Source organism: Athene noctua, chromosome 1 (genome assembly GCF_965140245.1).
Source record: "Athene noctua chromosome 1, bAthNoc1.hap1.1, whole genome shotgun sequence".
In the NCBI taxonomy this organism is placed as follows: Eukaryota; Metazoa; Chordata; class Aves; order Strigiformes; family Strigidae; genus Athene; species Athene noctua.
Genome location: NC_134037.1, coordinates 179,507,121 through 179,527,562, shown reverse-complemented (window position 1 = coordinate 179,527,562; position 20,442 = coordinate 179,507,121). Strand labels below are relative to the sequence as shown.

Sequence of the window (20,442 nt, the reverse complement as noted above, 5' to 3'; positions counted from 1 at the left end):
TGGCAAAATGCTATATGCAAAACTAAATAGTTGAATAAATTCCTCGGTTGTTATTTCGAAAGCATAGACCAACAAAGTTCAAACATTAATTGCTTCAGATAAATCATGTTGGAATGATTTTACCCTTCTAATTAAGACTTCCTTACATCAGATGTTTACATGAACTGTCAAGAACTGCCAGATGTCAGATAAGATAGCTACCCTTGCCTATGCAAACAGCAGTCACACATACACACAACATCAAACAAAACAGACAGTTGCAACAATGAACAAACTATTTTATTTTTGTTGGCAGGTAAGAACATCCCATTGAAAATAAAGAATAAAAATTATATTCTACAACACTCTGAACGTTTCAATCTCACGGTATAACACATGGCGAAATTCTGGTACTGCAACGGCACAGTAATCCCTGTGCACACGAACACACAGAAAGCCTTGAACAAATATTTATACCCATAATAGTGCCATGTACAAAAATGTCATTCGATAACGGCCAAACAGAAAATTTAAACATCTTTGTTTTTCTTATGCCAATGGCAACATAAAAAATGAAAACTGTTTTCAGTCAATTACTTCCACTTAAATAGTATGCAGATCTTTTTACGCTAAAGCACTCTAAAATTCAGTATAATAAAGTGTGGAAAATGTAAAGTATACACAATATACTGAACATGTGGGGCATGACGTTTTCCTCATACAGCTAACTTTTATATGGTTACACCAGCAATGAGGTCTGTATTTTCCTAACACAAAGAGAAAATATTCTGGTTCTCCAATCAATGCTCCGACCTTTTCTTACTATACAGAGCATGCTTGTATTACTCATCTAAGCATACATGCACCCCAAAAGATATGCAAAACAAATTAATATAGATAACCTTTACTGTCAAATGTCTAATGATATAATAATAAAAACAACTCTTGAAGTCCAAATGACTTGCTAAATTAAAATTGCATTGCAGTCACTTAAACTCACAAAATACTTGGGACACTTGTGAGCCACAAAACTTATTATTTTGCAGCAGTATCTCTGCTGAAACCTGAGGAGTATCAGACCATTGGTAAACTGAGGCATTTTCAGAAAAGGAATTTGTAAAAAATACATTTATACTATATGCTTTCTTATAAAAAGTCAGTAAGAAATATAATAAAACCTACCATTTTAGGACTACACCTTCTCTAGCAAATAGTTTTCATCACTTGCACTATTACATACAATACATTCAGTTTCCTACACAGAAAGTATATTTCCTCGTCCCTGATGTATATTAACAATTGGCAGTGACAACAAACTGCTTTATTATCACTACTCATTCTTGCAGCTTATACAAACAGCACCAATTTTACCCAAAAAAGGCTTACCGGTTACATAGTAGCACTTCCTTATAGGAAACAGAAGCCCAAAACATTGGAAGCAAATGTGTCTTTCCAGAAATATACCAGAATATATGGCTCAGAATTAAGAGATGAATAACCAAAAGTATTGCATAGTACAGGGATCTTGCCTGCATGAATAAACCCACTCTCTGATTGTTTATCACTTTCTGACTCCAAGAACGGACAACAAATTAAACAGGTGCTAATGAATATGCAAGTAGTACACAACTAAATTTACGGGTAAAAAAAACAACAAGAAATTGTACAGTTCTCTCTGGCACAGTGCAAAGTACACATTAAAAAAATTGAATACATATGTACAGTGTGTATGTATATTTTTTTATATATATAGTATGCATTTCCCCGACACGTACACGTGTATATATAAAAGGCATGAACACACATATCCATGCCAAATTTAGCAAAAAGATGGAATGTTTAAAATACGGATGCGCTGTTCCAGTTAAATCAGTCTGTCCTAGAAATGGCTGTTTAAACAGCCAGTATGCCCTTCCATGAAACAAAAATATTTATTGCCTACATAAATTGACAATATATGGTACATCTGTCCTTGTAAGTTATTAAAGAACTGATAATCACACTTTATAAAAGCTTATATTTGTATTAAACCCTCTCCTCCATAACCCTTCCCTCCCCACACTTCTATCCCTCATAATCAATTCATATGGCTATTCCCTTTATGGAAATCTAGGAAGAATAATCTAGAATAGTATACTAGTGTATTACTCTGCTGGCACATTAGACACAGTATTCACGACAGAAATGAGGTCTTCTATTTTAAATTTTTTTTGCAATATATAGAAGTTTACAGCCACTCCTGTAAAAATTACTAACATCTGATGCTAGTTCGTTTTATTATTTTCCTTTGGATTCAGCTGTTTTGGTTCTGAATATGAACATGTTGGCTGAAGTCTGAAGCCTGAAGTAACAGAGAATGCACTTTTCAGGATGTGGTGAGCACTGTTACCTGACCTGCCCACCCCCAGTATGATCAACTGTCCTTCCCTGCAAACTTTCTGAAATGGTTCGCAAAATACTAGAATGTAATACAATTTTTTCCCTCCTTCTTTATCCTGAATGTCTTTTTTACATTTTCAGAGCACTTTCAAAAAATAAAGATTATTTATACCAACAAAATAGTTTCAAATAAAGGCAATGGCTGTGAACCTGAGAGCTTAGTGTGATACCAACACACATATTTGTGGTATTCCCACTGGCTAGTACTTTCCTTGTTTAAGTCTTTCAATGTGGTAGCACAACTTTAGGGCAGGACCCAGCTTCAGTCCCATATATTTCATTATCATATCACTCCTCAGTAAGAGTAGTGCCTTCCCATCAATTTCCTGCAGAAGGAAGAGAATAATCACAACAACATACAACTACTTTAACAAGCTGCATGGTAAAACTGAAAAACACATTATATTTCTTTATACTGTAGTAAAAATTTATCTACTATATATAAACCAGTAACTTAGTATAATATGATATTTACAGATGGCCACTGAAATTGAATTTATTTTAGTATTTTTTAATGTATGATTAAAATACTTAAGGTGCTAAAGAAAATTACAATAAGTAAAGAAACTGACCAAACAGCCCTCAAAATTAAGTACCAGCTGGGAAAAAAAGTGAATGGGTCAAGGGGAAAAAAAAGCTGCAAAGGAAGGTCTGTGCAGTTAGAGATTAAATGATGCAAGCACCAAGGCCTTGCACTGAACCTTGAACACAGCTGTGGGAAGATTCTGGCATGTGCATGCAAACAGTCACATGGAGGAAGGGGTTACAGACCATCTAAATCTGTGAAATATGACAGATCTATGTCCAGGTTAAACCAGACAGATTGTTAGGATCAAGACCAAGGACAACTTAGATTTCAACTGCCTGGTTGAAAGGTGCTGAAATGTGACAGTCCTAAGCTTCTAGTAGCATTACATACTGTAGACAGGCAATTAGTTCCTTAAAACACCATAAAGAAAACCACTCTGTCTTGTCAGGTTTATGTTTTGGGTTTTTTTTAAAAAAAGTGACATTTAGTCTTGTTATACAACTAAGAATAAAAGATAGGAAACTCTGTTAGAAGTTATTTTGAGTTTTCCTTCCAACCCAGCTTACTCTGAGATTTAACTGTTAGTAGGAGCTGGTGCAGAACAAGGGTGAAATACAACCTCTTTTTGGAGGGCCGTATATACAATGAAATAAGAAAGAAGTTCTTTGCTGAGCAACCTGCCATAGAAAAGCACAGTGAGAAGGAAGAGAGGAGACCAGAAACAGCACAGAGTAACTGACACAGTTGCTCTCTCTAAATACAGCATCTAGTTAGATCTTGTGAAACCTTTTTCAAAACAGACTAATTCAACATTTCAATTTTTTCTCCGAATTTTAGCATTAATGACCAAGTGTAAAGCTAATGAGGCCTAACGGCACATCCACTCTGGAATAATCAGTCTCCAAAATTAGACTGTCTCCGAGAGGTGTCACTTGTGTAGGCCAAATGCCTCATACTGTACATGAGAATGCTCTCTAGAGGTACCAGGGATGACGGGGGTACCATGGATGCTGGCCATTAGAACTTGGATACTTCCAGCATTATTCCATGTAAGCTGGAAAGCAGTGGATATTTAGTCTAACAAGACTGGAACACAGAGAAAATATACTGCAGGAGGAATTTCAAGTGCAAAAATAATTTTCAGCCTCCCTCTGATATACAAGTAGAATCTATTCTACCTTCAGTTACAAATAGAGCGATAGACATGAAAGTTGTATTTTAAGAGACTGACATGACACACAATCTATTAGAACAGAATGAATATGCATCATACGTGTCTCCTGAAGAGTTCTGCATGGGGAGCTAGTGCCTGTGGATCAGCTTCTTTCACAAAATGCATTACTTCTTCTATTGACCAGGTAGAAGGATTCTTATTCAATATTCTTGAAGGTTCCCTCTTTAGTGAATTCAGATCCGGTCCAGTTGTGGAACTTGCAGCTTTTAGTATAAAGATATTGTGAAAGGAAGAACTTATCACTAGTCTATACAGGGATAACACATTTCATTTTACATAAGACATTCTTAATATTAACATGCAACTTTTATTATGCATTCTTTGCAATATATTAAAATGAAAGATGTTTTATTTTCCTCCAAATAATACTGAACTATTCCATTTGTCTTTAGATGCCTTATATAACTGCAAATATTTATAGCAGCATAAACATTAGCACTACAACATACCTAGAAGGATTAATTCAACTTGTACTTGGCTCCTGGGTCTGAAGATGCCATTAATTGGGAATGCGGCAAAGGCATGTTAAGCTGTGTAGACAGAGGGAGGGACAGGAGGAAACCCCATCCCCATATTTCAGCAACACGGTAATAGTTGAGAAGATGCTTGGGAAGGGAGCTGCATGTAACTAGCACTCCTGGGTCTGGCATGCTGCCGTCTCCACAACAGCAGTGACAGGAAGGTGCAGCAGGCAAGAACCCCCCTGGCTTACATGGAAGTATTCGTTCTAACAGGCTGAAGTTCTGCCTTTGCAGTTACATTAGCAAGACTGACATGCTTGGCAACAGCACAACATCTCACTCCGTATGCAAGCTTTTCTATGGCAAAGAAATTTTTAGTCCTAACTCTTGGACTTTGTACGCTAATAAAAGCAGTTATGTACTTTGGAAAGTGTAGTTATATAGCATACCTTCAATCCGCCTCTGTATTCGATTCCTACTAACTTCATAGTAACCACCGCTCCCAGCAGAACTCAAGGAGAGCCTCCGCAGGATTGGGCCTGAATTTGAGGTAGCAGTCACTGGCTGAAGGGAATTTCTGTAATATGCTGCACTCCCTGATGTACGATATTCTGTGGAATTTTGACGGGTCGGACTTGAAGGATTTACAGAACTAAGTGCAGAATCCATAGAGTCCTCAGAAAATCGGTGTTCTTTGGAAGTGCTGTTTTCTTCTATAGGTAATGTTTCTGCTACACAAAAAACATGTATGAATATGTTCAAGGTGGTGGACATTATACCTTTGTTATTTAACTCCTTGCTATGTTCTCTTGAAGATACTGACAGACTGTAAACCTGTTAACAAATCTCCTGTGAGGCAACCAGTGCTGCTGAATGTTTGCCCCTTTTCCTCAAGTAATCATTGGACTGTTACTATATTTTTAAAACACTTTTTGTAGCAAAAAATCTAATTATGTCAAGTTTGAGACAGTGTTCCATAATAGATACAACTGAAATGATTTAAGTACCATGAACAGGGAAGTGACAGAGGAAATTTTTGGGGGGTAAAATTGTCTGACATTAAACAATATTAGTCCAGTATTTTCGTTATATTTTTAAAACATATTCTCAAAAAGCTAACTATTAAGAGTGTGTTACCTTTATCTTGCTAAAAATTTTTAATATAAATAAAACCTCTGTTAACTAACAATTGTTTAATTTGTTCCAAACAGCAGAGGGAGTCACTAACTTCATAAACAAGTGGACGATTATCATCTCTAGATCCCAACACATTCAGACATTGAGGCCATCACAATTCAAAAATTGAACAGGTTATAGGCAAAGCCACAGAAGGCTGCAAGTGCCAGGTACAGCACACTAATGTAACACGTTCTGACCACAATGCTCTATCTACATACAGTTAGCTCTTTGCACAGGGCAGGGTCTATGAGCACAGACTCTGGAAAGCTAAAGATACATGTAAATTACTGAATCCACTGAGTAAGTTAAAAAAAAAAAAAAAAAAGAAAATCGGGTCTCAGGAAGGGAGTATAACAACATTCCCCTTTTTAGTTCTTAACACTCATCAGCTAATTTCTACTCTGCAAAACACAAACAATGCCTGCTTAGAAGACTCATGAATTTTTAGAGCTCGTCAATACTGTTTCTAAGCCAGATGAGCAGAGTTTAGTAAGTTCCTTTCCCTGTGCCATGATACAGGAGCCAGGTTTGCTTGATTACTGAAAATTCCACTCTCAGTCAACCAAATTCAGGTCTGATTGTGAGAAACATGCTATGCAAGGGAAAAAAACAAACAAACAAATAAATCAATGAGAACACCACTCCATTCTCTAGCAATCATATGTATTCTTCTCTGATTGCATCAGGCCAATATCTAGCCCGAGAAAGAAGTTGGAAGCATGATGCACAAATCTGTATGAAACAAATGCTGCTTTGGCAGGAGAGTTAAGATCTGGAAAATATAGCTAACAGGTTCACAGAAGTGTAAACCCCACACAACCATCTTGAAAATTACTCTAGTGAAGTTATAAAACATATGCTAGTGAAGCAGCATATTCTTTGGGATAAGAACTGGTATGTTCTGTGAAACAAGTTCCTGAAATAAGCTTTTTACTACCCTTCTTATATGACAACTTTCAAGAATTTCTTGGGTGAATACCCAATTAAAACTGAAGGTAAAAGTATTTTCCTAAAAAACCCAGTGCGCTTCTCAAGCATGTTTTCAACTTGCTTCACAAGCTCTTAGGTTTGCTGCTGAAACCTGTTTAAAAGCAGAGTGCAGTGAAGAACTGTTAAGTGTATTTTGGCCTTCAGACAGCATAATCCCGAAAGGGAACAAAGGCACTCAGAGCCAGCTCCCTATTCAGTGAATTCAGTAAGGCAAGATCTGTAAGACGATGTAACATCTTTTACTGAACTAGACAGTTGTGGAATAAAGCAGCTTTTATGGACACAGACCCTTCTCTTTCATATACACAACCCTCAGAACAACCACTGCAAAACCTTCTAGTTTGTCAGATTTGAATCACAAAAGCGAAGTGGGTACTGAGGTTTTCAAAGAAAACAAACGAGTAAACCACCTTCTTTACATTTGTCAGCTTGAAGTAGTTGCAGCAACTTACCAAAATAAAAACCAAAAGCCATCATTCTATAGAATTTCAGAGAGACTTTAAGAGATGTAGTCAATAGGACTATAAAATTAAAGGTTAACCAACCAAGGGAACATCAGAACTGTAGAGAATGAAACCACTAACAGAAATCTCAGTCCAAGACCAAAAGACAGAGGCGATACTCTAAATAGTTACAGCAAAGCTATACGAAGGAGACTAAGGTTTAACTGACTGAACCTGTAGATTTAGATTTCAGAAGTCTTGAAGCGTAGGATGAGACAATACTCTCCAGCAGAAAGTTTCAACTACAGTATTTAAGCATGTACCAGCCATCTCCATGTAATGTATTAAGAAAAAGGCTTCTAGTTTTTATAGTAAACAAGCAGGCATCCCACATACAGGTGTTTTTTTCTAAATAATTGTTTTACATAACCCTTTTCAAGATTTCTGAAGACAAAAGGATTTTAAAAATTGAGTGTATTACAAAAGAATTTAATTGTATTTGTACCAATTATATGCCAGATTTCTCTCTGATGTTATATATCCTGAAGTAAACAATTGTAAATAAGGCTCAGAAAGATCTGCTCTGCCTTTTTCCACAAGATACCAGAATTTAAATTTATCTTCCTGTAAATTCTCAATTCACATACACAAGGTGGGAAAGCTGGCATATTGCCCATCATCTTTTAGAGGTGTTCCTGTTCAGCAACTATACTGTCCAGTCCAGTTTCCATCCATCTATCTTCTCTCCAAACAAAACGCAGCTGTAATCTTGTTGAAAAAGCTGTCAACTGGTATGACAGCTGATTCAAAATCAGCATCCAGCAAATGGAGCTTTGCAAACCATGGAGCAACAAGTGACACACTTCAACATACCGAACATTTGTGAATAACAGTGGTATGGAAAAAGATGGGAGGTTCCACTGCAGAATGTCTGATCTTTGGGTAGATTAATAAAAGTCCTTATGTTTCAAATGTAAGGATGACAACAGACTATTTAAACACTGAAGGCCTTAGCAGGAATTGGATGTTTTGTTTTCTTGAAGCTCCTATGGGAATTAGAAGCCAGTTGTTCTGCCACATACACAACGGGAATGATGTAATTGGCTGCAGTAGTAAGAACACTCTGTTTTCAGGGAGAGAAAGACTGAGCTATTCCCACCCCCACCCCCCCTTTATCTTTCATAACTTTAAGAAGAAACTGTTAGTGAGCATGACAGACAGCAAAATCTGCAAAACACATCCCTGAGCAGATCAGAAGGAAAGTAGCTGTTTGAAAGACCCTTTCCCACAATTATTCCACTTTGCCTTCAAATGATATTTCAAAACAACTATTTCAAGACAACTATGTCTCAATGGAACCAGAACTTCTTGGAGGCAGATCTTTCTCGCTAACCAGCCCATGACTGACCGCTATGAAATTACCTCCAGATTTTCAGCAGAGGACATTGCCCTAATGGGAAACATGCAACACTAGAGAACACTTTGCCTCTTGAAATGCACAGAGTACAAATTCAAACCTCTGAAACTATGGCAAAACACTTAATTATTTTTAATCCAAGTAACTGCACTTTGTCATGAACTATTGATCTTAAAATGTATTTTAAAGAGTATGCTGACTTCATTTGTAAAAGCGATCCATTAGCAAATAAGGATTAAAAAGCAATATGTGCATGCATGTTTACTTGAGGAAGATTTCTTACAAGACAATGCAGGTCTACTCAAACATTTATTCTGCTCCAATTGAAACAACTTCATTTGAGTATAATTAAGTGCTTTACACTTATTAAGTTACGTACCAGAAATATCTGACTTAGGTGTACAATATATCTGTGGATTTAAGCCAGTACCTTCTTTCGGAAAGACACAGAAATTTATAATCAATGCAGAACTGTATTTCCTGCTGCTGTTATTATATACAAAGAATATGCTACATATGTAAAATAATAAGATGTACTAAATAACCTATCATTCTGAACATTTCAATTTGATATCCTTTTCTGCTTTAACCATAGTCCTATGGCTTTTAATCTGCCCAGAAAAAGAGATCATTCTGCCCCAACTGATGCTAATAGACACAAAATGACCCGAGGATCTCGAAAATGGGAATAAATAACTAATCTCCATCATATTTCAAAAAAGCCTTTGGAAATTCTGTGCAAATATCTTGCAGCAAGAGAAAGTGTGTATCAGATGGGATGAGTCAACATCAACAATTTACCATGGCTTAACCAGTCATGCAGCAAATGCAGAGTGAAAAAAAACCCACATTTTCCTAAGTCTCTCTCACTGAAGTTTAATCCTAGATACTTCACTTCCATATGATGCAGACTAAGACTCGACACATGCTCAGTTAAGCTGAGCTGCAGTGCAGGAAAAAGTTGCTATTCATCAGTGAGCTAAATCAATCTAACAGCCAGCTGCCACAGGGAGGCTTCGCTGCTCCCCTGGCCATGGTTGCATTTTATTCAAACCTTTCCTGTGCTCATCTGAGTCCATGGTGAGTCAGTCCAGAGAAGTAAACTGCAAACTACTCTTAGCTTCACCAAAATGTTTTCTGTGCTTTTGTGCAGTGGTTCAGCTCACCACCCAGCTGGGCAGCCTGGAACCCACTGCTGGGACAAGGAGGCAAGGAAAGAAAGAGCAGCACAACTTTCAGTGGCAGCCAGTCATAAACTCAGCTGAGTTGTATCATCAAGCTACACCTTTACTCACTTAATGGCCCCAGCCCAGAGTTATTAAGAGTTGCTTCTAATTTATCTCCTAATCCGTTTTGAAGCAAACAGTTTTCTGCTAAAGAGCCATATATGGAGCAGGAGGCTTCATCCATCACCTATTTGGCCAAGCCCCTTCACAAAAAAGGCTAGCAGGTTTAGTAGAAGGACTGCTGGAACTTGCAGTAGATCTTCCCTAAGTGCAAAATCTGTGCCAGTGATCATAACTAACATACTTTCACCCTGACTTGTCAAAGGCTAGAGACAACCCAGACACATACGCTGAACTTGGTCCTTTTTGACTGGAAATACTGAAACCATAAATAATCCTCGTATATAATCCTGACATAATGTAATTACCTTCAGATGGATGAGCGTCATTTCTGGGAAGCTTAGGGGAAAGAGGAGCAGTATACGGCGGAGAGTCCCGAGAGTATCGTTTAGCACTCCTGTTTTCAGGTATTTCTTCTTTTGCTGCGAAGAGGAAAGTCACCACCTATTATTCTAGCATAAAGCTGCTCATGGGGAAGGAAAGTCCAGGGACAGAAGCAAAGACATATATCAGTCATTCACCAAGTTACAGTTCCGTTTCTTGCGTCATACAGACTTGGTCCTTTCAACACAAACTTTCAAAGCTGAAGTACAGCTTAGTTTATACTGTCATCACCCAAATTGCCTTGACCTCGGCTACTTTTCAGAAAACAGTTTAAACTATTAACTTTCATATGACAATTATAAATGTAATTTCCCCATTAGAAAGGGAGAAAAAAGAAAAAGAAAATTTTATTTTCTAAAGCAGCATCTAGAAGACAGACTCAGCTATCAGACAGCTGTGAGGAAGCTTCACACCCAATATTCATCTTCTGAAATTACCCTGACATCAAGGTTTTTTCATCTATGGCTCCTGGTAACCCTTGGGCTGGGACTTGTAATACCAGGCCCTAGAAACAAACTGATGTGAGATCTTGTGCAAGTCATTTCATTTCTCCTTCACTCTACGCTCTCAGTGCAGCAAAGATACTGGCCTCATACAAAATATCACAAGCAGCCACCTGCAAAACCCACCTTTTCTACTAGAAAATTGGACTGTACATAGTACAATGTAAAATTTTTGGAGCCACCACCGAGTAAGGTGAATAAAGGGGGAAGAAAGAACCTTTTACTGGTGTGGGAAGGCCTAGGCTGAATTCCCTTTCAGGGCAAGCCCCTTCTCATAAGGCAGTAAGTACCTTTTTGTAAGCTTATTTTATGATCTGAATATAAATTTAACAAATGCAATGTGAAGTTTTGAGCAGTATCATGGTGGTACAATACATATGTTTCCTGGCTTGGCTACAAGGAGGAGTTTCCTGAACAAAATGATTTCTGCACATGTGGTATGAGCTATCCCATCCTGTCAAAGCACTGACACACTGGAACCAATTCACAAAGAACTGAAGTGTATTCATTTCAATCAATTCATGTCACAGAAAGACAGATTAAAAAGTTACATTTCATGAAGTCGACACACTTCTCAAAAATATCAGCACTTTGAATTAACAGTTGCTTAACAGTAGTACCTGGTTTGTTCCTATCATACTCCGTAGGACTATGCGCACATCCCACATAAGGGCTGAAAGGCTGGCTACTAAAGAGATTATCACACTGAAGGCTGTGGCAGAGTTTTTCCAAGAAGCGTAGGACAAACGATGCACTGTTTACAGAAGGAAGATTGATGGCATGCTTTTCCCCATCAAAGGAAGCTGTGAACAAGAAGATGATGTCAAACACCCCCCAAGCATCGTGAAGTACAGTAAAACACCATCATTAACTTAAAGGAGAAGACATCCAGATTTGATTTAAACCACACAAGACATGAGAGGAGTAAACAATTATTTTGTTAGTTTAACAAATTTACATCCAAAGGACTGATTTTACCTTCTGTTGGATTTATGCCAATTTAAATTTGCTCTGTGGGACTTATGTTAATATCATTTTGGATTCACAAAAGCATAACAAAACTTGCAACTATTCCCTCATCACCAAAACCTTAAGTTTCTGTTGTTTGCTTATAAAACAGCAAGCTCTCCACCCCATATTTACAGAAGATAACACAGCAAAGACCCTTTACAGTACTTGCTGAAACAAAAAATACAAAATATAAAAAAAGGAAGCAAACAACTTTAAGATTTTTTTTTTTCTCAGTTTCTAACTGAATTGAACATACTTGTGGTAATGTGCTGGCATCCACTACTGTTGAAATTCTGACTAGAGAAACTGTTTTGCCATTTGCTATTTTATCACTAGAGAAATCTATGCTGCTGTCAACACTACAGTGGTCAAGATCCCATTTATTTCAACAGGAACTAGGTGGCAGAGATACCACAACAGCCACAAATGGATCTGGTGTCGTTTAAACTGAGTGATTACAAAAAGCCTGGACATGTGCCTATGTCTTTTACTTGTTGACCTCCTTCCTTGCCCCCCAGAGTGTTGCAGCTTTTTTTTGTTCATTTTTTTGTGAAAATTAGCAAGATTTTGAAAAGATTCAATACTACTATTATATGGATAAATAATTACCATTATATTAGCTGAAACATAGTTATTTCTGATTAGAAAGACATTATGACAAAGCAGGAACAAACTTGTAACTTAAGCTTAGGGCTAGAAAGCGGCATAAACACCAGGTTTATGCATCAATTTGTCTTCTTGGTTTTCAGCCTGTCATGCAGTTTTCTGTTGTTAACATAAGTTTCCAAACGGTAAGTAGAGCTTTAAAGGATCACATTTTGTTGGTAGCAGATGCATTTAAAAAAACCAAACCAAAAAACAGAAATTACAAGAAAGCCTTTATTCACAGATCTGAAAGGAACATTTCCATATTGTGTTACAAGAGAGACATACAATATACACAAAACCAAACACCCAAGTTTAGCATATTTTAGGCTTCCTGAGGAAATCAGAAATGTCAATTACTTATACTGTTGATGTACAGAAGCTTCTGATTAGTTAATGCAAGTTAACCAGCTAGCATCAACAGCAACGTGCTACCTCTCTCATCTGCTTTCATGACAGACTGACAAAATGCAAGTGCTTAAAGTTTAAGGGTCAGTACTACAGGGACAAATCTAGGACCAATGTGTTTCCATGGCCCATTCAGTTTTCCCAGCTCCAACGTTCAAACGATATGCTAAATGATTCACAGTCCCACATGTGGCTCAGACACGAGGTCCTCTACCTCCTGTTTGGGGAAGGGGTCTCCAAAGGCAAATTTTTGCTTGGAACTCAACCAGTCCTGGTGAGCAAATGGGCTGTGAGATCTAGCACAGCCTGATCTAACAAATTTACTGCAAGGTAGTAGTCAACTACAGCAAAAATTTAAAATGCTTTATAATAGCCTTACAGATCTTATTATGTGACCTTGGGGAAATCACTTACTCTCCATGCCTTAATTTCTCATTTTGAAAAGAAGCATTGAAAAGAACATTATTATCTTAGAGTTGTCAGGAGGGTAAAGCAAGAAACAGCCAAGGCAATAGGACTGCCCCAGCAAGGCATACCATGGGAAAAATCCACAAATAAAGATTCAGTGCAAACACAGCTTCCTTATACTCTGAACACCCAAGGGCAACCATGAGAACTTCAACCAAGGGTGTGAGATCCAGATCCACAGGCTCAATGGTCTGCTCTGCTAGGGAACAACATAAACCTCTCACCTCCCACATAAATACTAGAGGAAAAAAATAAAAAGGAGTACTTCTGAGGTGCAATAACCTCAACCTTTAATGACAAATAAACAGGGACTGGAGCTTGTCTGTGCAATCCCAGACCCCAGGATGAACTGTCATTCTCATTTCTTCATCTTCCATTGTGCAAGTATGTTTTAAATACCAGGTTCTAACCAGGAGAAAGTCTGAGAGCTAAACTATCAGAGAACTGTGTTTGTCTGATAGTGAAGAAACTCACCCAAGAGTCTGATTTTAATTCTCTGCTTGAGAAAATTTATCTGAGCCTCAGTCTATTTCATCCCACCAAACGTCATAGACTCTGCCCTACAAGGAGAAAAAAGGGGCTGACACCAGCACCACCATTAGTGGGCTTGCTAATCAAGCCTTTAATTTCCTTTCAGTTATATTTGCTTGAATTGAAACCTTATGCATCAAGCAAAAATAAAACAGTTTGTGCTTTTGTTTGAGTAGGAAAAGATGGAAAAATCGTAAACTCAGTTCTATTCAAAACAATGATTTTCTTTGGCAGTTGAACCAAAAGAACCCGCTAATTATTCACATGTATTCTAGCAGGATTATTTTATCCACATCCTCAGCAGCATACAGTTTCCTCCTAGAGCAGGTATAATACTCATCATGAAAGAAAAATACCTGAACAAGCCACACTCCAAAACCACTTTCAAACAAAAGCTCTACAAGCAGACACTCTCACAATTTCATCCTGTAATTCCTCATTTTATTTCACCATAGCTTTCCTCCTATTCTTTACTGTTCACATGCACAGCTGGTTGTAATGTGCTATATTAACCTAAGTCACATTTTGTGGTTCTCAAAACACATCACACAAATTTTTGGTAAAATGACAGGGAGTGTTTTCTCACCCGCTTCTCAGCAACTTGTCTGACAAGCAGATGAGAAGGCAAGAGGTCAAGAACACCAGAACCCCACAGGGGTCTTGTGGCTCACTATCACCTGGATGAGGTCTCTGCTTCAGGAGCAGTCCACATCACCAAGTTCTTTAAATCCAGGGCTACAGATCTGTTTTTTCTGAATCCAGGCTTTGTGGTGAAGCCAGGTGCAGAACAGCAATTCTTTTTTGTACAGATTTTTTGAATGTAAACAAACCACAACTACATAACAATTCAGATTTTTTTTCCTCCTCTGTGAAGTAATTATTTTCAACTACTCTGTCACCGCCCAGATACGCCCCGGCCTACAATTTAGTCCTTAGTGATAAACAATCACAAACAAAATACTGTCAATGGACATCTCAGTGTATTTTGTTCAAGAAAATTGATTTGTCTGGATTAGGTACAGCAAGGTATTAATGTAATAAATTTTCATATATCTTGAAAGAAAAAAAAGCAATATGGGTTTCAAAACCACCCATACAATGCCATTAAACCTTTACTACACAGCAGAGAAGCAGCATCCATTCTGTGAACAAACTCATGGGGACACATAAGGAAGGCATACTGTAGTTCTGCTATATGCAGGTCAGGGTGCTGCTTTTTAAATATTGTTAGACAGCAACATCTTTATGAGGATTTAATTGAACCTGTATTCCACTAATCATCTTTCACATCTGGTATTAATGTAAGGAGATTAAAGTAACACAAAGTCTTTTTATCACCAATGATGGAATTATGAATTGATGTGCTAACTGTTATATAGAATATTTCCTAGCTAGAAGGAAAAAAAAGTCAAGCAGCAGCTATTCAGTTTGAGATATAATTTATCTGTAGACCTGTCATTAATATGTAGCAGAAATAAACCTATTCCATAATAGGGGACATAGGTGGATGAACACTGACCTAAGATACTACTACAGTTCTGGGGGACGGGGGAAGGGAAGAAGCAGCAACTTGAGCATGTGGAATCACTTGTCTGGAAGCTAAACAGATTAGTTTGAAACTTTTCACCCACTTGGTTAAGGCATTAAGAACACAAACACTATGTACGGATAAGATCATGTGAATGACTTGGATTAATAAAGCTGATATTTCACTTGTACTGAGTTTACTTGACAAATGTTTGGCTACTGCTTCTAAAAGAGGTGCATGAGCTCTTAGTATAAGAATCTAACTGTATAAGAATGTAACACATATATGTAATTTACCACTGCTATTGATAAACTCTAATTTACAGAATTGTTCAAATCATCCCCAACCCAGAGTGAAATGAAACACACTCTGCCAACACTCTATTAGTAAAGAGGTTCACAAGTATATGCTCTTGACTGTGCTGAAATAGTTACAAAAGTGATATAAACTCATTGCAGCTACTTCAGTTCCTCTGCCCTACCTCAAGTACGTAACCAAGTAAGAAACAGAACATCTTCACATACCAGTTATCATTTCCCCTCCGTGATGGCCAGATTTCAGAAATCCAAAGACTGTTTTGGATTGATAGGCACAATCCACGCAAGCCTGTACAGCCTGTTGAAGTACCACATTGACAGGACCTGGTCCAAAGTGATCTGGAAGCTGTTGAACCTTCTTCTTATCCAGGTGAGGCCCAGAATTTCCATGCTTGTTGACATAAACACAAACTGAAAAAAAAAAAAAAAAAAAAGTGAGCCATATTTACTTCCAAGGAACTAAGACATGTTTCCAAGTTAGAACTGCAAACTCTCTTTTTAGTTTTCATCTTGAGGAAAAAATGTACTGGTGAACTCAAGAAGCTGAACATACATACATACACACTTTCAGAGCATGTCTCTCTGTATTCTTTCAAGGTTCTCCCTCCTGTCTGAGTCCTAAACCCACTTTTTTTGGGTCTCTAAAGTCCTTCTCTACCACACTAACATAACAAAGCTGTCATAATCTGTGCATATCTTTTATTTTGACTAATGTCTGTTCATACACTAGTTCCAAGAAGGTAAGAATTACTGGCAGGTACTCTAAACTACCAAGATGCGATTCTAAAAAGCTGGCTTTACCAAGTTACTACCCTAAATTTTCTCCTATTAGAGAAGCTGCTACAAAGACAACCCTATGGTATATACTTACCACCGACGCTCACTCTGAAGCACCCATATAACATTAACGTCTGCACATATAATGGTTACTGAAGGTCTGTACCTTCAGAAGCCCCAAACCACTAATGTACGGTTTCCACACTGCAACTTGGCCTTCTCTGCTAAATAAAATAAACATACTTCTCTAGAAACACTGTAAGGCAGTTTAAAACTTAGCACAAAACAATCAAATAGGTCATCTGAAATGACTTCTTACAGAAACTATGCAAAACTGTCTTTCAAAAGGAACAGCAAGGCAGAAAAACATGGGATCTGTGGTGATGAAGCAGACAATCTAAGTATTCTGCTATACAGAAGACTGCCATATTTTCTGAACTGTAGTATTATTTGGGCTTAGTTATAACCCTGGATTTTTAAAAGTGAAATATTTCTGTCTTCGTGCATATCTGCTCACTCTCTGATGTCTGACTGGAGGGAAACTATTTGTACAAATAATCAGAGATACAAATCAGTAAAAATAGTTTTCATGGCATCTTCTGTCTGGGTTCAAAACCAACTGCCTCCTGAAAGATTTATTTTCTTAGCAAAAACATACATATTTTCCCCTCATCCATGACTGAAGTAGGAGTGAGAAGAGTCTGACACCTTCTATTGTAAAAACAGTAATAAAGCACCCCAACCAATATTATCATAATTTATGGAGTTTTTAGAAAGTTATGAGGTTTCAGTTGACAACATACAAATTGTTTCACTACGGGGTTACAAGTTCCTCAATGAGTTAGTTCATTAAGTAGCTTATTTCTCTTCTTCCAACCTTTTTCAAGATACATTTTACTATATTTCAAAAACAAACGTAAGAGGAAGAAGGGAAGTATTTATTCTGATTGCCTTTACTTGGTTTAAACAGTCTGAGTTGTTTCTTTTAATGTAAGGCTATAAAATCTCCATTTTGTTAGGTTACAATACAGTCTGCATGACATCAGAATATCGTATGGGTTTTCAGCTACCTCTATTCCAATTTCATACATTAAGGAGTGGGACAGACATGAAAGAAGTGTAGTTTCCTCCTTCAGACAGGAACAAACTGCTAGGTCTATCAGATCTATCAAAAGCTCCTGTGCTCCAGCACTTCTTGCTATAATGCAGGCATCAAAACACTAGTTCTGCAAAGAACACTGGCACCTACAAGTATATTCAAAGAGTAAGGTAGCTAGGTAATGATTTACAGTAGTAAGTTTGCAGCACATTTTCCATAAAATGACACTAGTAGTTTGCTTGAAATGGAAGCCATTTCACAATAAAAATGTCATTAATTTATTTCTTTGTCTTTTACCTGTGGATATAACTGATGCAGTTGCACCTGACAAATTAACTCCATCTTTAAGTATCTGCGTAGTGCCACTGTCCCCCTCAGAAGAATGAGGAGAAGGAGATGCAGGAGTCAGCTGTTCTGGCAAGACTTTTTTCTGTTTAGAGAAAAAAAACAAAGTCAAAATATTTAATGTTTTTTAAGGAGTCTACAAAACCTTTGTACTATCAGTTACCTTATTACAAAAGTACTACACACAGCAGAGAGATAAAGTCCAGGAAGGGAATTCCAGAAACTGATGGTTTGCATTTACAGCTACTTAAGTAAGGCAGTGGAAGACAACTTACTCAAAAAGGAACCCAGCTCTATCTAAAAAGTGGGAAGAGAATGAGCTTTATATACTAATTCATGACCCTTCTAAATCTTAGGAAGCACACAAAAGGTGTTTTGGATTATTTCCCAGTACATGCCCTTCCCATCATCTGGCTTTATCACAACTCAAAATCAGTTACTTGGGCTGTGTATATATTCCCATATAAAGCTTGAGTCATGCTTAGGTGTCAACTTTACAGTGTGCCTAGGTTTTCCCTCAGCTTGTTTCAAAGGGGCTGAAATACTCAAGTAATCACTTTCAGGAACTGGTGCTTTACACGAGGTATCAAATAAACCAGTAGTTACAATCCAGTCATGTGGGTTGCCAAAACCTTTTCCTTTCCCAAACCAAACTTATTTGCAGCTTATCATATGGCAGACAACCAGAGTTTGCAGCACAAAGATTTAGAAATTAGTCAGTGTGCCTTATATTCCACCTGAGGAAAGGAGAATTTTGTTGTAAATTAGTTCAGACTGGGGTTTAGAAAAGAGGCATGCACAAGGAAGGTTTTTTTAATGTGCTTTGACATTCTACGAAAATACATGGAAATAAAAGAAATAATGAAGGGGAGAAAAGCTCATAATCTCTCCCTTCCCCATTTATTCTTGCATGAGAACATATTATGTTCTCATTTTCTTGCCTACCAAAAAAATTAGGAATGTAAGAGATTACCCACGGTCTTGACACTGCTGAAGGCAGCAGAGACTTGACTACTCATGTGCTCAGGATTTAGTGCGAAAACTGATCTATAGTCAAGTGAAAATTCAGTTGCTAAGGGAGGCGAAACCCTCTTCCATTTAGCAGTATTCATCGTTTACACTTTTAGAAGCAGTGTATTTTCCAAATAATATATTAAAAATCATGTAGAAAGCAATCAAAATATACACCTTCCTAATAGCAGCAGTACTTCTTCACAACACCTATAAAGAATAAATTGACTTTCTTATGAAATCTGGGGCACTTTAAAGAAAATTTCTATGCCACTTACAGCTCAGAGAAGATAGGTTTGGCTGGAGAAACTACCTGACAATATGGCACTCGGTGGAATTGCCACGAACATAAGAAATAGACTTCCAAGTCTTAGCATTGCATTGTGAATGAAACAAAGTGGCCCAGGTCAGACACTGAATCAAGTAGTGATGGATTAATTGTCAGGAATTGCCTATGTCACAGGGTGACAGAAAGGCGTCTCCCTATCCTTAACAGAACAGAGAACAAAAACACACTTGGAACATTTGAGCTTTTGATCTGAAGTCTGACATTCCTGAAAGCGCCTCTGGAACAGGGACTCTTTAGGGGGGCAACTGTCTGTCACCATGCTGCAAAATACAGGTGGTTGAGTTGAGGGGAAATAAGAGGAAATGGGAGAAACACAGGCATGAAAACAAATACAAACACTTAACTGTAGCACAGAGGAACTATCTGCCCTCCATACTAACATGTAAGTGTGGTGAGGCTAGCCAGCCTTTTCCTACCTTCTCCTTCAGGAGGAAAGAACATGTGTTTTGGAAATACAGCACACCATGCTTGCTCAGCTGAGGTTTTAATTTTGCAACCACAAACTGATGAGCAGCAAACTGCGATCCCAAAGCCACGTTGATTCACGAGGCAGGCCATGTTCCCAGCAGGGCTTAGCATGTTTGCTTGGTCAGGGTGTTGATGGCTGGCCCCTGCCAGCTGGGAGGGCACGCCAGCTCCATTTGCCTGCAGAGAGCAGTGCTCACAGTCTGGCGCTACATAGCCAACTTCACAGGCTTTACCCTGATGCTTAAAAACTCTCTTCTTGTGGGGTCAAATTCAGGGCTGTGATCCACACCCAGAACAAGGCACTTTCTCAAGAAATTGTGGAAGGATAAAAGTGTACTTTTAAAAATAATGAAAGGGATGTAAAGAGATTTCTTCTTCATTATGAGAGTAAAAACATACAGTGAAAACTGGGAGAGACAAACAGAAAACAAAACCCAACATGCATCTCATACTTAAAGAGAAGCTTAGAAAACTTTTAAATAAGGACGAAAAAGGACATAACAGCTCAACGGGCCTAGCTGTATAATAAAAGTTAATACCTGCACAATGATAAACATTGCAGCATAACAAACTTAAAAGGG

At 37.8% G+C, this 20,442-nt stretch overlaps 1 protein-coding gene across 1 annotated transcript in view; it reads right to left on the bottom strand.

The window, feature by feature from the left end:
- Positions 1-2,618: 2,618 nt before the first annotated feature.
- Positions 2,619-20,442, bottom strand: part of SCML2 (Scm polycomb group protein like 2) — a 56,741-nt gene continuing 38,917 nt past the window's right edge. The window contains exons 8-14 of the mRNA XM_074929795.1: positions 17,986-18,118; positions 16,020-16,223; positions 11,525-11,707; positions 10,326-10,439; positions 5,092-5,373; positions 4,221-4,384; positions 2,619-2,744 (exon numbers count right to left, since the gene is read on the bottom strand). Coding sequence (XP_074785896.1) covers positions 2,619-2,744; positions 4,221-4,384; positions 5,092-5,373; positions 10,326-10,439; positions 11,525-11,707; positions 16,020-16,223; positions 17,986-18,118 — 1,206 coding nt within the window. The remainder of the gene's footprint in view (positions 2,745-4,220; positions 4,385-5,091; positions 5,374-10,325; positions 10,440-11,524; positions 11,708-16,019; positions 16,224-17,985; positions 18,119-20,442) is intronic.